Genomic DNA, 17,310 nt, shown 5'->3' with positions numbered 1-17,310 from the left:
CAGGTGCCCCCAGCTAATTTTTGTATTTTTTGTAGAGACAGAGTTTTACCATGTTGGCCAGGTTGGTCTCGAACTCCTGACCTCATGTGTTCCGCCCGCCTAGGCTTTCAAGTGCTGGGATTACAGGCATGAGCTACCTCGCCCGGCCAGCTGATGTAACCTTTTTTTAAACAATCCTAAAAGAACTGAAAGCTATTGATGCTGGGTTCATAAGCTGCCTTTCCAATTATATGCAACTAGCCTATTTATTATTAGTACTATTTTTAAATTCAAACTTTTAATTGAAATATACATAAAGAGAAGCACATAGATCTTATGTAGCTTGACTAATTTTTTTTTTTTTTTTTCGAGATGGAGTTTCCCTCTTGTTGCCCAGGCTGGAGTGCAATGGCGTGATCTCGGCTCACTGCAACCTCCGCCTTCTGGGTTCATAGCTTGACTAATTTTTTTCAATTTTTTAATTTTTGTGGGTACATAGTAGGTGTATATATTTATGGGTACACGAGATGGTTTGATGCAGGTATACCATGCAAAATAATTGTAGCTTGATTGATCTTTACAAAATAGACAAACCTGTGTAACCACTACCCAGATGAAGAAAAAGACATCACTAGCACCTCAGTAGCCATCTCATGCTTCTAGCCCTAAAGATTAGTGTGTCTGTGTAACTGTATGTCAATGGAATCATACAATATGTCCTATTTTGAATTTGGCTTCTTTTGTTCAATATTAATTTTTTCCTTTTTTTTTCAGCCCCCACAGTGCTTTGTCTACAGTATTACATTTTTGAGATTTTTTTTTTTTTTAAGGCAGGGTCTTACTTTGTCATCCAGGCTGAGTGCAGTGGTGTAATCATGGCTCATTGCAGCTTCGACCTCCCAGGCTTAAGTAATTCTCCCACCTCAGCTTCTCGAGTAGCTGAGACTACAGGCGCACCACTACACCCTGACTAATCTTTTTTTTTTTTTTTTTTTTAAGACAGCGTCAGCCAGGCATGGTGGCTCATGCCTGTAATCCTAGCACTTTCGTAGGCCGAGGCGGGTGGATCATGAGGTCAGGAGTTCGAGACCAGCCTAACCAACATGGTGAAACCCTGTCTCTACTAAAAATACAAAAAAATTAGCTGGGCGTGGTGGTGTGCGCCTGTAATCTCAGCTACTTGGGAGGCTGAGGCAGGAGCATTGCTTGAACCCAGGAGGCGGAGGTTGTGGTGAGCTGAGATCGTGCCGTTGCACTCCAGCCTGGACAATAGAGCAAAACTCCGTCTCAAAAAAAAAAAGACAGTGTCTCAAAAAAAAAAAAAAAAATCTCAGTGGCGCAATCTTGGCTCACTGCAACCTCTACCTCCCTGACTCAAGCAATCCTCCCACCTCAGCCTCTCTGGGACTATAGGCACACGCCACCATGCCCAGCTAATTTTTGATTTTTTTTTTATAGAGACAGGGTCTCACTATGTTGCCCAGGCTGGCCTTGAGCATTCCTTGCGTTCTGGCCTCCTGAAGTGTTGGGATTACAGGCGCGAACCACCATGCCTGGCTGAGATTCATTCATGTCCTTTTGTGGTAATAGTTCTTACATTGCTGTTTAATCCATATTACTGCTGATGGGCATTTGGGTTATTTCCAGTTTGGAGCTATTACACATAATGCTGTTACGGGCTGGGCGTGGTGTCTCACGCCTGTAATCCCAGCACTTTGGGAGGCTGAGGCTGGCAGATCACTTGAGGCCAGGAGTTCGAGACAAGCCAGGCCAACATGGTGAAACCCAGTTTCTACAAAAAATACAAAAGTTAGCCGGGCGTGGTGGTGGTGCCTGTAATCCCATCTACTTGGGAGGCTAAGGCATGAGAATCGCTTGAACCCAGGAGGTGGAGTTTGCAGTGAGCCAAGATGGCTCCACTGTACTCCAGCCTGGGTGACAGAGCAAGACCCTGTCTCAAAAAAAAAAAAAAAAAGAAAGAAAGAAAGACATGTTACGTCGCCGAACAACAGGTACTCTCTGTATATAGAAAACAGTATATGTAGTGTTTCTCTGACAGACAGGAATCACGGAGTAGGAATTTTACATGCGCATTCTTGGAATCTCAACTCTGCGCTCTGGCTGATTTAGAGCTTTTAAGACCCAAGGGAATAATGCTTCCACCAGGGGGCGCAGTAAGTTTCTCTAAATCACGATCAGATCGTCAGTAGGCCATATTTCACTCCACATGCCACTAGGCAAGAAAATAAAAAGCGGGTCCCACTGTTGGCTGGGGCGATCAATTCCAATTGTAAAGCTTAAGATTGCTATTACCCAGTGGGGGCAGGGAGAAAAATCCAAGGAACTCCCCTGGGATGGCTCTTCTTAATATTTTATTCGGGTAGGTAAGGGGAGATAGGCTCCTGATTAGATACTTGATTCCAACCTTCCCTCTGAAGACAAATTAAAAAAAGAAGAGGAAGTGAAAAAAAAATCTTAAAAGCATTGAAAAGCTAATAGTACAGTGAAGAATTATTGTGCCAACATTGAGGAAGCTAAAACCCAGAGAGGTAAGTTCAGCTTTTGAAGCAGTTTTTGTCCTGGAGGCATTTACTGATCTGGAAGATATAACCATGAAGTTAAACTGTTGTTTGGCAGTCTTTGTGGGGAGGGACGAAAATAAAAACCCAGAGCTTGCTCAAAGTAGGAAGTCAGATACCCCACTACTGACACGTATGTGCTGTAAGATACAAATCAATTTCCATGGACTTATAGTTCAGAATCCTATTATCTGTTTGGTCCAGGAAAGGGGGAGAGGAAAGCTCAGCCTTGAACTTGGATTAAGGTGGACCCATTTTTTTTTCTTTTTTTTTTTTTCTGAGACAGAGTCTCTGTCGCACAGGCTGAGTGCAGTGGCACGATCTCGGCTCACTGAAGCCTCTGCCTCCCAGGTTCAAGCAATTCTCCTGCCTCAGCCTCCTGAGTAGCTGAGACTACAGGCACGAGCAACCATGCCCAGCTAATTTTTTATATTTTTAGTAGAGACGGGGTTTCACCATGTTAGCCAGGATGGTCTCGAACTCCTGACCTCATGATCCACCTGCCTTGGCCTCCCAAAATGCTGGGATTACAGGCGTGAGCCACCCCTCCTGGCCCAAGATGGACCCATTTTTGAAATGTTCCCAGTTACCTGACAAAAGCAAGCATATTTGGTACCAAGTAACATCCTTCCTGAAGGAATGTACTGTAATCCTAGGCCTCAAATTATTTCTTTTTGTTGTTGTTGTTGTTTGTTTTTTGAGATGGAGTCTTGCTCTGTCGCCCAGGCTGGAGTGCAGTGGCGCGATCTCGGCTCACTGAAACCTCTGCCTCCCAGGTTCAAGCGATTCTCCTGCTTCAGCCTCCCGAGTAGCTGGGATTACAGGTGCCCACCACCACGCCCAGCTAATTTTTGTATTTTTAGTAGAGATGGGGTTTTGCTGTGTTGGTCAGGTTGGTCTCGAACTCCTGATCTCAGGTGATCCGCCCACCTCGGCCTCCCAAAGTGCTGATATTACAGGTGTGAGCCACTGCGCCTGGCCTGTAGCTTCTCCATATATTATTGCTCTTCTTGCTGTGGTCTCTCTCTGTTGCCCAGTCCGGAATGCAGTGGTGCGATCTTGGCTCACTGCAGACTCGACCTCCTGAGCTCAAGCGATCCTTCCATCTCAGCCTCCCAAGCAGCTGAAGCTACATACATGTACCACAACACCCAGCTGAATTAAAAAAAGAAAATTGTGTTTTTTTGATAACAGAGTCTTGCTCTGTTATCCAGGCTGGAGTGCAGTGGTGCAATCTTGGCTCACTGCAACCTCTGCCTCCTGGGATCCTTGCCACCTCAGCCTCCAGAGAAGCTGGGACCACTGTTGCACACCCATGCTCAGCTATTTTTTTTTTTTGTATTTTTAGTAGAGGTGGGGTCTTGCTATGTTGCCCAGGCTGTCTCGAACTCCTAAACTCAAGCAGTCTGCTTGCCTCGGCCTTCCAGAGTGTCAGAATTACAGGCGTGAGCCACTGCACTCAGTTAGTATATTTTTAATAGATTTTTTTTTTTTGAGAAGGAGTTTTGCTCTTGTTGTCCAGGCTAGAGTGCAATAACATGATCTGAGCTCACTGCAACCTCTGCCTCCCAGATTCTCCTGCCTCAGCTTCCCGAGTAGCTGGGATCACAGGCACGTGCCACCACGCCTGGCTAATTTTTGTATTATTAGTAGGGACGGGGTTTCACCACGTTGGCCAGGCCAGTCTCAAACTCCTGATCTCAGGTGATCCACCCGCCGTGGCCTCCCAAAGTGTTGGGATTACAGGTGTGAGCCATTCTCCTGGCCTTTAATAGATTTTAATTCTTCATTCTTCTTTATTTCCCTCTGCTCCTGTACGTAGGGTGTATTGGTAGTAATTAACTTTACGATACAGTTCATAGGTTGCAAAATGTTGAGATGGATGATAAGGGAATTGCAGGAGGAATGGACATCATCCAGAAATGCTAGACTTGGGAGTGGATATGATAATTAGCAAGACTTTGACTTGTCTCCCTTCGGAGAGAGTGAATTTTTTTTTTTTTTTTTTTTTTGAGACGGAGTCTTGCTCTATTGCCTGGGCTGGAGTGCAGTGGCATGATCTCTGCTCACTGCAACCTCTGCATCCCAGGTCCAAGCGATTCTCCTGCCTCAGCCTCCTGAGTGGCTGGGATTACAGGCACCCACCACCACGCCCGGCTAATTTTTGTATTTTTAATAGACACGGGGTTTCACCATCTTGGCCAGGCTGGTCTTGAATTCCTGACCTGACCTCAGGTGATCCACCCACCTCGGCCTCCCAAAGTGCTGGAATTACAGGCGTGAGCCACCGTGCCCGGCCGAGTGAATGTATTTTTGACAGAAAGAGGGATAGAGTCACTATACTACATAGGCCAGATATGTTGTTGCTGTTTTTTGAAGACAGAGAATGGGATATAGATGACTGTTGGGCATGTAAAACAGTGCACCGCGGGGGCATTTGTCATTTTGTTGATTGTCCAACAACTTCTCTGCCTATTTTGGGGAATTCCTTTGTAGGTGTGTTTGTGCAGTATAGTGTCTAGATAAGCCGAAGTGGGAAGGTCCTTCTCTCTACCTTAGCTACTTTGTTTTTTTTGGGCGGAAGGGAGGGTTTGGGTTTTTTTGTTTTTTTTTGAGACGGAGTCTCGCTCTTGTCACCCAGGCTGGAGTGCAGTGGTATGATCTTGGCTTACTGCAACCTCCACCTCCCAGGTTCAAGTGATTCTCCTGCTTCAGCCTCCCAAGTAGCTGGGATTACAGGCACGCACCACCACACCTGGCTGATTTTTGTATTTTTAGTAGAGAGGGGGTTTCACCATGTTAGCCAGGCTGGTCTCGAACTCCTGACCTCAGGTGATCCACCCGCCTCGACCTCCCAAAGTGCTCAGATTACAGGCATGAGCCACCACGCTCGGCCAGCTACCTTGTTTGAAGGCGGTATCCTGAGCTGCTAATCCAGTGCTTCAGTTCTGTTGCCTAGTTCCCTTTCTCCACCCCAACAGGGCAGACCAGCCCCGAGTGGTTTCCCAGGGCCCTGTGGCTGGTGCCTGATGCAGGGTGAGTTGAGAGCACTTTGGGGACCCAGGACAAGAATCTCCTCCTTCCATGGCTACTCTGGCCTCAGCTCAGGTCCAGGGTGAGTTGCTGCCTTCCACTGGGTGAAGCTCTAAGGATGGTGTCCTTTTTTCTTGTCTTCCCCTCCCCAGAGAGCAGGAGATAAACCACTCAAGTGCTGAGGGGCCCCACAGGTAAGAAGGTGCTGGCCCTTCAGTTCCCCGACCCTCTGTCTTCACAAACGTTACCAGGGCCTGAAGCTGAACCCCTGTAGGGACAGAGAGATGCAGTCAAATACAGGCTGTGGGGTCCCACAGACCTGGGTTTAAATCCCATTCCTGATAGTATATCAAATCTCCAGTCTCCATGTGATGACAAAAAATTCAAGTGAAAAACAAAAAGTTAGCTGGGAGTGGTGGCTCATGCCTGTAATCCCAGCACTTTGGGAGGCCAAGATGGATGGATCACCTGAGGTCAGGAGTTCAAGACCAGCCTGGCCAACATCATGAAACCCTGTCTCTACTAAAAATGTAAAAAATTAGCCAGGCATGGTGGCAGTTACCTGTAATCCCAACTACTGGGGAGGCTGAGGCAGAAGAATCGCTTGAACCCAGGAGGTGGAGGTTGCAGTGAGTGGAGATTGCACCATAGCGCTCCAGCCTGGGCAACAAGAGCGAAACTCTGTCTCAAAAAAAGAAAAAACAGGGAAACAAAAACATAAAGTTTGGTGGGAATGTAAATTGGTATAGACACAATGGAAAACAATATGGCAGTTCCTCAAAAAATTAAAAATGTGATCCAGCCATTCCACTTCTGGGTATTTACCCAAACGAACTGAAAGCAAGGTCTTGAACAGATATTTGTGCACCCTTGTTTATAGCAGCACTATTCACCATAGCTAAACGGTACATCCAGCCTGAGTGTCCATGGACGAACAAATGGATACACAAAGTGTAGTATATACATGTATACAATGGAATATTATTCAGCCTTAAAAAGGAAGGCCATTGGGACATACGTTACAACATGGATGAACCTTGAGGACATGATGCTAACAATGAGGTACTTAGAGTAGTCAGATTTATAGAGACAGAAAGTAGCATGGTGGTTGCAGGGACTAGGGGGTGGGGAGAATGGGAGCTAATGTTTGATGGAGACACAGCTTCCGTTTGGAAACATGAAAACAATTCTGGAGATGGATGGTGGTGATTGTTGCAAAATAACGTAAATGTAGTTAATGCCACTGAAATGTATACTTAAAATGGTAAATTTTATATTATATATATTTTACCACAATAAAAAAAAATGCGGGCTGAGTGCAGTGGCTCATACCTGTAATTCCAGCATTTTGGGAGGCCGAGGCGGGAGGATCACTTGAGCCCAGGAGTTTGAGACCAGCTAGGGCAACATGGCAAAACCTCATCTCTACAAAAAATAAAAAGAAAAGGCTGGGCACGATGGCTCACGCCTGTAATCCCAGCACTTTGGGAGGCCGAGGCAGGTGGATCAGATCAGGAAATCGAGACCATCCTGGCTAACACGGTGAAAACCCATCTATACCAAAAATACAAAAATTAGCCGAGCACGGTGGCATGTGCCTGCAATCCCAGCTACTCGGGAGGCTGAGGGAGGAGAATCTCTTGAACCCAGGAGGTGGAGGTTGCAGTGAGCCGAGATCGTGCCACTGTACTCCAGCCTGGGCGACAGAGCCAGACTCCATATCAAAAAAATAATAATAATAAAATAAGGCCGGGCACAGTGGCTCACGTCCATAATCCCAGCACTTTGGGAGGCCAAGGTGGGCAGATCACCTGAGGTCAGGAGTTCGAGACCAACAAGACAAAATCCTGTCTCTACTAAAAATACAAAAATTGGCCTACAAAAATTAGCTGGGCACCGGGTGCGGTGGCTCACACCTGTAATCCCAGCACTTTGGGAAGCCAAGGCAGGAGGATCACAACATGGCCAAGATGGTGAAACCCTGTCTCTACTAAAATACAAAAAATTAACTGGACGTGGTGGTGCATGCCTGTAGTCTCAACTACTCGGGAGGCTGAGGCAGGGGAATCGCTTAAACCCGGGAGGCGGAGATTGCAGTGAGCTGAGATCGTGCCACTGCACTCCAGCCTGGCACCAGAGCAAGACTCCATCTCAAAACAAAAACAAAAATAATTAGCCGGGCATGGTGGCAGGCACCTGTAATCCCAGCTACTCGGGAGGCTGAGGCAGGAGAATCGCTTGAACCCGGGAGGCGGAGGTTGTAGTGAGCTGAGATCGTGCCACTGCACTCTAGCCTGGGCGACAGAGCAAGACTCCGTCTCGAAATAAATAAATAAATAAATAAAATGTCCAGAAATAATAAGAAAAAAATGCATTCACACACACACACACACACACACACACACACTGTGTAATGTTTGTGAAAGGCTGGGGGAGTGGTGGGTGTCTGGGATTCCAAGGTCACACAGGTAGAAAAGAACTGGCTGAGGGTGGAAGAAGGGGCCACCGGGCCCCACCTTAGGCCACTCCCCTCCTCTCTGTATGCACCATCCTCACCTGGGTCCAGTCCTCCTGCTCATGCCTGCCATGGCTACCTCCATCCCCGACCTGGCGTGGGTGATGTCGTTCCTCAGGTCTAGATCTGACCACCTATCTCTTCTGCTTTCACGTCCTTCAGCAGCACCCCATCGCCTCAGCGTCAGCCTGGTCAGCGAAACTCTTCCCTGCTGCCGCCAGCCTGTGTTCCAGCTTCACAGTCCCGCCCTTCCCGAGCCCCAGTTCTTTCCTTCATCACACACTGCAACCATTTGTAACACCTTTCCTGGACGGGCATGGTGGCTCATGCCTGTATACCAGCACTTTGGGAGGCTGAGGCGGGCGGATCAACTGGGGTCAGAAGTTCGAGACCAGCCTGGCCAACATGGTGAAACCCCGTCTCTACTAAAAATACACAAAATTAGCTGGGAGCAGTGGCAGGCATCTGTAATCCCAGCTACTCGAGAGGCTGAGGCAGAAGAATTGCTTGAATCTGGGAAGCGGAGTTTGCAGTGAGCCGAGATTGTGCCACTGCACTCTAGCCCAGGTGACAGAGTGAGACTCTGTCACACACACAAAAACAAACAAATAGACAACAAAACAAAAAATTAGCCGGGCATGGTGGCGTGCACCTGTAATCCAAGCTACCTGGAAGGCTGAGGCAGGAGAGTAGCTTGAACCCGGGAGGCAGAGGTTAGTTAGCTGAGACTGTGCCATTGTACTCCAGCCTGAGCAACAGAGTGAGACTCCGTCTCAAAAGAAAAAAACAAAACAAAACAACAACAACAACAACAAAAAACCCTTCCCTGTGGCTAGTATAAATGTTATCCCTAGTTTTCTCAATAACCCTGTGAGGTAGCTATCAGTGGCTCTTTTTTTTTTTTTTTTTTTTTTGAGATAGAGTCTCACTCTGTCACCAAGGCTGGAGTGGAGTGGCGCAATCTCGGCTCACCGCAACCTCCAGCTTCCGGGTTCAAGTGATTCTCCTGCCTCAGCTTCCCTAGTAGCTAGGATTACAGGCACGTGCCACCATGCCCAGCTAATTTTTGTATTTTTAGTAGAGACGGGGTTTCACCATGTTGGCCAGGATGGTCTCGATCTCCTGACCTCATGATCCACCCACCTTGGCCTCCCAAAGTGCTGGGGTTACAGGTGTGAGCCACCATGCCTGGCCTGCTCCATTTTAGAGATGGGGAAACTGAGTCTCAGGCCAGGTGCAACTCGGAGGTCCACGCTCTTTTGCTGTGTGGTGTCTGCTCTGTCTTCAGTCTGGTTCCTCAGTGCCTGTGCTTACATATGAGTTATCTGGCTGGTAGCTCCGATTTGGCTCAGAATCACATCTGATCACATTAATGAGCCCTGACACTCTCTGACCTCCCTGCTAGGCATTCCTGATCACGTTGTTTTCTTCATAGCCTTTACCACTGCTGGAAATCATCTCTTATTTGTTTACCAATTTAATATCCCCCTTCCAACTAGAATTTAAACTCTTAGAGAGCAGGGATGGCATCTGCCTTGTATCCCCAGCACCCGGAGCCGTGCCTTGTGTACTGGAGATGCTCAGTAAACAGCCGTGGATGGAATGAATCTTGAAGCAGCACTGTTAGACCCTCCCAGCTCCAAGCATCCCTCCTGCATGCTCCCTCGGTGCTCTTAAGCTGGAGAAGCTGTTGGTCCCTTGCATACTTTGTGGTTATTCTTTTATTCTTGGGTGTCCCCCACCAGACCCCAGCTGACTGGGCAGGGATTGGCCCCAGGCTTGGCACAGTGCCAAGCCCACCCAAGTGCTCAGCCACCTCTTGCCAAACATCTGAATCAATGTCACAGCAACACTTGGTTTGCTCCTGTTGCATTCTCACGACAGGCTCAGCGTCAGGTACGACGTTCTTGAGGGCAAGGCCTGTCCTCCACAAAGCCCTCTGGGGCTGGGGTCTCCAGAGGCAAGCCCTCAGCTCTGGGAGACTGTCTGCCTCCGGGAGGAAACCTGGGGCAAAGGGACAGGGAGCTCCGCCACCAGCAGCAGCATGTTTTATTGCAACCAGAATCCCCGGTCACGTGGGGAAGGGATTGGAGCTAAGGATGAGGCAGGACACATCTGGTCCCTGACAGGACACTCCCCGTCCAGGATGCAAAGCCAAAGGCCCGGAACAGCCTGCCCAGTGGCTGAGCCCTGTGGCCAGCTGTGCCCTGTCTCTTCCCCTGCCCCCAGTCAGGGCATCCAACGGGGCAGAGGCAGAAGGGACGTGAAAAGGGGGGTCGGTTTCAGCAAAGCCTTCACCCAGGGACCTGAAGGAAGAAGGAGTATTGTGATGGGGTCCAGGTGCCCCAAGATGCTCAGGGCGCCTGGGCTGACTTCAGGACGTGTCCATGTGGTTATCAGAGGAAAGCGATGGGGCCTGCCCTGCCCACGCGGAGAGGGAGGGAGAGGGGAAACACGGCTCAGAAGGAGAATCACTGGCCAGCGACCACACAGGTGGGATCTTGGGACCCTGACTCCGCCGCCAGGGCCGGGTCCACACCCCACCTCCTGGCTGGGCCCCACCTGGGACCCCAGCCTAGGCAGCCTCGTGTCCTATGTGGGGATCTGCATGCTGTCCAGGTCCTGATCCATGATCTGCAGGACATCATCCAGGATGGAAGGCCCCAGGTCCACGTGCAGGGACAGCAGGGAGCTGGCATTGGACAGGAAGGGCTCCTCGGCCCCTGACTCCGGGGTCAGCCCACTGTGGGGGGAGCCAGTCTCTGGAATCCTCCAGATGTCCACACTCCCTCCCTCCTGTGGGGAAGGCTGAGGGGTCTCCAGGTGCAGGCGAGGGGGCTTGGGTGGAGCCTGGGCTGTGGGCAGGGTGAGAGCCTGGGGTCCACCGATAACCGGGAGGGAGATGGCGTTCTTGAGCAGAGGGGATGGGCCGTCCGGGAGCTCCCGCCCACACACGGTGGTGGTGCGGGTGAACTGGAAGGGGAGGTCGAAGGTGCCATCTTCTTCAGGCCCCTCCACCATGGTCCCCGGCAGGAGGTGGAACTTGCCCTGCAGGAAGGAGATGTCGCCAAACATGTCACTGCCGCCGCCACTGCCGATATGAATGGTGTGGCGGAAGTCCCCCAGCGGTGGGCTGATCATGTCCGAGGACAGCAGGTCCCGAAGCTTCTCCTTCTTGCCCTTGCGACTGCCACGCTTCAGATAGATGGGCACCTTGGTGGACATGGTGACCTCACCACCAGGCCTGGCTGTGAGGCTACGGGCCGCCTGCTGAGACCACACCTCCTCTCCAACCCTCAGCCAGAGGAAACACTCATTCCACGGGGTGGTTTGCAGGTGCCAGAGCTCGCCAACGGGCTTCTGGCTACAGTGTGGGGGCACGAACAAAGTTGGCCCAAGGAATTAAAAAAGATTAGAGATCAATGAAGTCAGTGGGCTGAGATAACGAAAATCACGTTCTCCCCAAAGGATGGCAAACTCTTCTGAAGAATTGAAGCCAGAAAGGTAGGAACTGTGTGGGCAGCAGTGCACTTTGGTCTTGTCACCGAGGGTTACTTGTCCCCGGTCCAGGGCTGAGGAGCTGAAACACAAAGGGTGCACACCTGTCAGAGACAGCGGGACCAAGGTCAGATGCAAACGTCTTTTTTATTTTTAAGATGGAGTCTCACTGTGTCACCCAGGCTGGAGTGCAGTGGCGCAATCTCAGCTCACTGCAGCCTCCGCCTCCCAGGCTCAAGCAATTCTTCTGCCTCAGCCTCCTCAGTAGCTGGGACTACAGGCACGTGTCACCATGCCTGGCTAATTTTTGCTTTTTTTTTTAGTAGAGACAGGGTTTCACCATGTTAGCCAGGCTGGTCTTGAACTCCTGACCTCAAATGATCTGCCCACCTCGGCCTCCCAAAATGCTGGGATCACAGGTGTGAGCCACCGTGCCTGGCCAGAAACATCTATCTTGTTTCTGGGCCTCTTGTGGTAGCCATGGGATCCTGAGGGGGTGGGGCACTCCCCTTGCAGGGAATTGTACTGGGAGAAGCATGTCTTCACTCTAAGACCTACTGCATCTTAGAGACTCACCACCAGGGCCAAGCTCCTCCCCTTACAGGTGGGAAACTGAGGTGGGAACCTGAATGACAGGTCCAAAGTCGCACAGAAAGTCCTGCTCTATTCTCTTGCCCTGGGTCCCCGGCAAAGTAGGTCTCATCACCCTTATCCAGGTACTTATGCCATACCCCCCACCTCCATTGCACATCACCTGTGCCCCACAATGTAAGTGCCAGATTGTGGGAGGCCTCACAAATGGCCTTGACTCCCTACTTGACCAAGGACAGAGAGCTTTGTGACCACTGTCTCTCCTGCCCAAGCCTGGCGGGGACCTGGAGCACAGCAGGTGTTTGGCCAAGGGTGGTGGGTGGCTGGCACTTCCCATTTGACCCAATCATGTCCCACCTGGAGGTGGGGTCGTGTTTTCTCCTCTGCCTATTAAGAGTTCCTTATGGGTAGGGGCTGAGTCTAGGATACTTTCTGGCCTTCCTCCCTACCCTGGCATCTAAAGAGAAGGTGGAGTGGGGAGTACATATATTTTTTAGTTGAGGGGGCCTCTGCTCTGTACCTGAAATTCTTCTGCGCTCTTTGCAGACACATCTCAATTAATCAACACAACCACCCTATTATCAACCCTATTTAAAAATCAGAGGTGTTGGGGCTGGGTGCAGTGGCTCACGCCTGTAATCGCAGCACTTTGGGAGGCTGAGGCAGGTGGATCACGAGGTCAGGAGATCGAGACCATCCTAGCTAACATGGTGAAACCCCGTCTCTACTAAAAGTACAAAAAATTAGCCAGGCGTGGTGGTTCATGCCTGTGGTCCCAGCTATTTGGGAGGCTGAGGCACGGGAATCGCTTGAACCCCGGAGGTGGAGGTTACAGTGGGCCGAGATCGCCCCACCACACTCCAGCTTCGGCTACAGAGGAAGACTCCGTCAAAAAAAAAAAAAAAATCAGAGGTGTCAAAATTCAAAATTGAACCTGAGGTGAACCTACAGGTGAAAAATTTTGGAGGATTTCCACAGGGCATTGCAGAGAGAGAGAAGCAAAATGCAAAAACATAATATAGATCATCCATTTATTGAAAGCATTGACTACCTACCTGCCTCCCTGCTCTGACATATATGCATGTTGTGTAACTGCATGGGTACAGGTCTGTGTAGAATTCTGTCCTATACAAAAAAAAAAAAAAAAAGTCAGGCGCAGTGGCTCACTTCTGTAAGCACTTTGGGAGGCCGAGGCGGGCGGATCACCTGAGATCAGGAGTTCGAGACCAGCCTGGCCAACATGTGGAGACCCCATCTCTACTAAATATACAAAAATTAGCCAGGTGTTAGGCCGGGCGCGGTGGCTCACGCCTGTAATCCCAGCACTTTAGGAGGCCGAGGCGGGCGGATCATGAGGTCAGGAGATCGAGACCATCCTGGCTAACACAGTGAAACCCCGTCTCTACTAAAAATACAAAAAATTAGCCGGGCATGGTGGCTGGCGCCTGTAGTCCCAGCTACTCGGAAGGCTGAGGCAGGAGAATGGCGTGAACCCGGGAGGCAGAGCTTGCAGTGAGCTGAGATCGCACCACTGCACTCCAGCCTGGGGGACAGAGAGAGTCTCCATCTCAAAAAAAAAAAAAAAAAAAAAAAAAAAAATTTGCCAGGTGTGGTGGCGCAGGTCTGTAATACCAGCTACTCGGGAGGCTGAGGCAGAAGAATTGCTTAAACCCGGGAGGCAGAGGTTGCAGTGGGCCTAGATCGCGCCACTGCACTCCAGCCTGGGCGACAGAGAGAGTCTCCGTCTCAAAAAAAAAATTTGCCAGGTGTGGTGGCACAAGTCTGTAATACCAGCTACTCGGGAGGCTGAGGCAGAAGAATTGCTTGAACCCAGGAGGCAGAGGTTGCAGTGGGCCTAGATCGTGCCACTGCACTCCAGCCTGGGTGACAGAGTGAGACTCCGCCTCAAAAAAAAAAAAAAATTAAAAAAAAATTAAAAACACAGAGAAAAATCTAGAAGGCCAGCCCTAGGTTGTCATATGGGCTACCTTGACTAGGGTACACAGCAGGGATGGGGGGTGGGGTCACTGATATGGGAGGAAAGGAGTCATCAATAAAAATAACCCATAATATTTTGGTCCCATGACTATGACATGATAAATGTGTGTAATATATATAAATATGAAAAGATAGAACAGTGGTTTTCTCAAAGTGGTAGAATTTCAGGTTGATGTTTCCTTTCTTGTTCAGACCTCTATGAATTCAAATTCTTACTAATAAGCAATGTATTATTTATATGCACATAATATTTATGTAGTCAGAAAAAAATTAAGCTATTTTTAATGTGTAAAAATAAATAGCTACGAAGGGGTGTCATACTGATTTAACAGAAAAAAGAAATGAAGCAAGCACTCCCTCTGCTTGAGGGTGGGGGATGCACATGGGACCTGATTGGTCCAGTACACATGAGCCCAGATGTAGACTCAGCATAAAAGGCAAAGAGAGAAACTTGTCCAAGGTCACCCAGTGAGTAAGGGCAGCATGGGAATTCAAGCCAGATGAGCCCACCCTCCTGTACCACTCCCTCCCCAGGCCCAGCCAGGGGCTCACCAAAGGTGGCTCTTGCCAGTTCGTTGCCTCAGTTTTCATTCTGGGCAGGGTGAGGGTGGGGGTGAGGGGGTTGGGAAGCGGGAGCAGGAAGGAGGAAGGAGGATGCAGGAGAAGCAGAGTCCAACTGCCCCCCTCCCCCCACCAGCTGAGGCCCTTGCTCAGGAAACCCCACCCCAGGACCGGACACCCGGGTCAGTCGTACTGAGCCACAGAGGCCGGACATCTTACCCCTCCCAGAGCACCTGGAGCTTAACAGGAAACAAAGGAATGACTCTCCCGTGGTGGAAATCCAGCTCAGCTTGCAAGGAGCTGGGGGAAGGGTGGGGACGCATGGGCACCCTGAGGTCTTGGAATCCCGTCACGCATTCATCCTGTGTCAACCATGCCAGGCCTGGGGGCCATGCTGACAAACATGCAATTTGTCGCTCGTCAGGAGAGAAGTCCTGGGGGGGGCTTGTCTTCCTTTTCACTCATGGAGCGTGGGGCTGACTGGTGGGATGTACCCAGAGCCTGGGCCAGGTCCTCCCCGCACCCCCAACCCCATCACACGGCGGCGCCAAGACAGCCTGAGTGTTTCCACAACAAATTGGGCGTCCCTGACAGCTGTCTCACTCACAGCCAGATGTACACACCCAATTCCAGATGTGGGGAGAATCGAGGGTGAGGCCAGCATCAGCGGCCCAGGGGAGAGCTGGGAATTACAACCCTCACGCCCCAGGAATTTAGATTTGGCAACTGCAAGACCCTAGGATCCAGCTTGCCACGCACAGTTTCTCATCTTAATGCTCCCAGTCACGGCATGGTGGGGTCATTACGGCCCTTTACAGAAGTCGAAGCTGAACCTCAGAGATGTTAAGTAACATTGGCGACGTCATCCAGTTAGGAAGTGGAAGAGTGGGTACCCAGCCTGGTCCATGTGGTTCCCATGCAGTGGGCCACGCCTACTTCCATAATATGGTTGGGGAGCGGGAGAGAAACGGGCTCACAGCTAGGCTGGGAACAGTGGCTTCCCAGACCTCCTCCATCTACATCCTGACCTTTGGCTGCCCCCGTCTGCCCAACTTTCATGTGTCCAGAGATATGAGAATGAGGTCTCCATCAGGACAGGGCTGTGGGGAGCTGGGAGGGGAGCTCCCTGCAGCAGTCGGGGAGCAGATAGGAGCATCCTAGCTCTCTGTGATTGGAGACTGTCCTTAAATCCAGCTCCACCTGGGACTTCCTCAGTAACCTTCAGCAAGACGCCTCTCCTCTCTGGGTCTCACCTTTCCCATCTATAAAATGGGCTGACAACGAAGCCACCACTAAAGGGCCACTGGAGATCCCACTGCAATATTGCAGGTGAGAGCGCCAATGTACAATAGCGGGGTTCAGCGGGTCACTGTAGGTTCTATCATTCATTCAGCAAATATCTACAAGGCCTTCCTTCCTCAAGCACTTCGATTCTCCGGGGCCAGTGCTTTGAACAATACCAAAAACGAAGGGCTCCTGACCCCAGGCGTCCACCTCCTCCCGCCCTCCTAGACCTCGCGGATGCAGAGACCCTCTAGCGGCCGCTGGGTCTCCCGGGGTCCCGGTGCCTCCGGAGAGGTGCCCGGCTCCGCGGCCGCCAGGTGGCGCGCGTGCTCCCTTGATCGCCTCGTGTCCCGGAGGACTCCGAGAGCGCACCGGGGTCTCCAGGGCCCCTCCCCCCGGGCTCCAGGCAGGCGGTCCCCAAAGAGCTGCGCGTTCAAGTACCAGATGGGGATTACCTGCGAGATATTTTTGCTTCGGGGTTTCTGGTCCCACAATCGGGAAAAAGGGCGCGATTGGGGACCCTGCCCTAGTCTCCAAGCTCTGGGAGGAGCCTCCCCCCTGTGCTTTCCGGCCTGGGCGATGTCCTAGTGTCCGCTCGGCGCAGGGCCAGAGCTCGGACGTGCGGGCCCCCGCCCCTCCCACGGGTCCGGCTCCTTAGCTCCGGCTCGGGTTCCTGCGCCGACCCCTCCCCACTCCTACCCGGGCGGAGCCCAGCCCAGCCCGGATCCGTTTCAGGACATTCGCGGCCGCAGCTAAAGATAGGAGAACAACTCACCATCGGCTAAAAATACGGCCCCCAGCCCCGGTGGGGATGCTGGGCGGCGGGGCACCCCTGGGTCTCGGGAGGGGGGCGGGGGCCCGGATACAAAATGGAGGGCAGAACGGGGAATTCGGGGTCGGGATGCGTTGCGCCCCCACGGACCGTGGCGGGCACGGGCGAGGCTGCGGGAACCCAGATGCGGGCGGGAAGCCCCATGGAGCCCTAGGAGCCCTCGAAAGGAACTGAGTGAGGTGAGAGGCAGAGCCAGGGCGCGAGCTGGGGCGGGGCGCCACAGAGATGGGCCTCTCGGGGGACCCCCGCGAAGCTGCGAAAATCCCAGCCCGAACTCACCGTGAGGCGCGCAGACGGCGGACCGGCGGACAGCAAGGTCTCAGGAGCTGGACAGCGCGGCAGCCGGACCCGACCGGCGGTGAACTTAGAGTGCACCGCGGACCCCGCAGCCCCGCCCCGGCCCGCGGAGCCAATGCCGGGGCCGCGCCAGCCAAGCCCCT

General features: G+C 51.4%; 1 protein-coding gene across 3 annotated transcripts; it reads right to left on the bottom strand.

Annotated features, from left to right (window-relative positions):
* Nucleotides 1-9,809: 9,809 nt before the first annotated feature.
* CDC42EP2 (CDC42 effector protein 2) lies at nucleotides 9,810-17,296 on the bottom strand. Of its 3 annotated transcripts, XM_034932991.3 has the most exons (3): nucleotides 17,150-17,269; nucleotides 13,251-13,320; nucleotides 9,810-11,686 (listed from the first exon to the last, which is right to left on the bottom strand). In XM_034932991.3, the coding sequence occupies exon 3, from the start codon at nucleotides 11,329-11,331 to the stop codon at nucleotides 10,699-10,701; it is 633 nt and encodes a 210-aa protein (XP_034788882.1). In that variant the 5' UTR covers nucleotides 11,332-11,686; nucleotides 13,251-13,320; nucleotides 17,150-17,269; the 3' UTR covers nucleotides 9,810-10,698. The 3 variants fall into 3 exon arrangements, with proteins under 3 accessions (XP_034788882.1, XP_003828669.1, XP_034788883.1); XM_003828621.5 differs by lacking the exon at nucleotides 13,251-13,320 and having other exon boundaries at nucleotides 17,150-17,296; XM_034932992.3 differs by lacking the exon at nucleotides 13,251-13,320 and having other exon boundaries at nucleotides 9,810-11,708; nucleotides 17,150-17,284.
* Nucleotides 17,297-17,310: the final 14 nt, after the last annotated feature.

The sequence above is a fragment of the Pan paniscus genome, chromosome 9, assembly GCF_029289425.2.
Source record: "Pan paniscus chromosome 9, NHGRI_mPanPan1-v2.0_pri, whole genome shotgun sequence".
NCBI classification, from domain to species: domain Eukaryota; kingdom Metazoa; phylum Chordata; class Mammalia; order Primates; family Hominidae; genus Pan; species Pan paniscus.
This window is presented reverse-complemented; position numbering and strand designations above follow the sequence as displayed.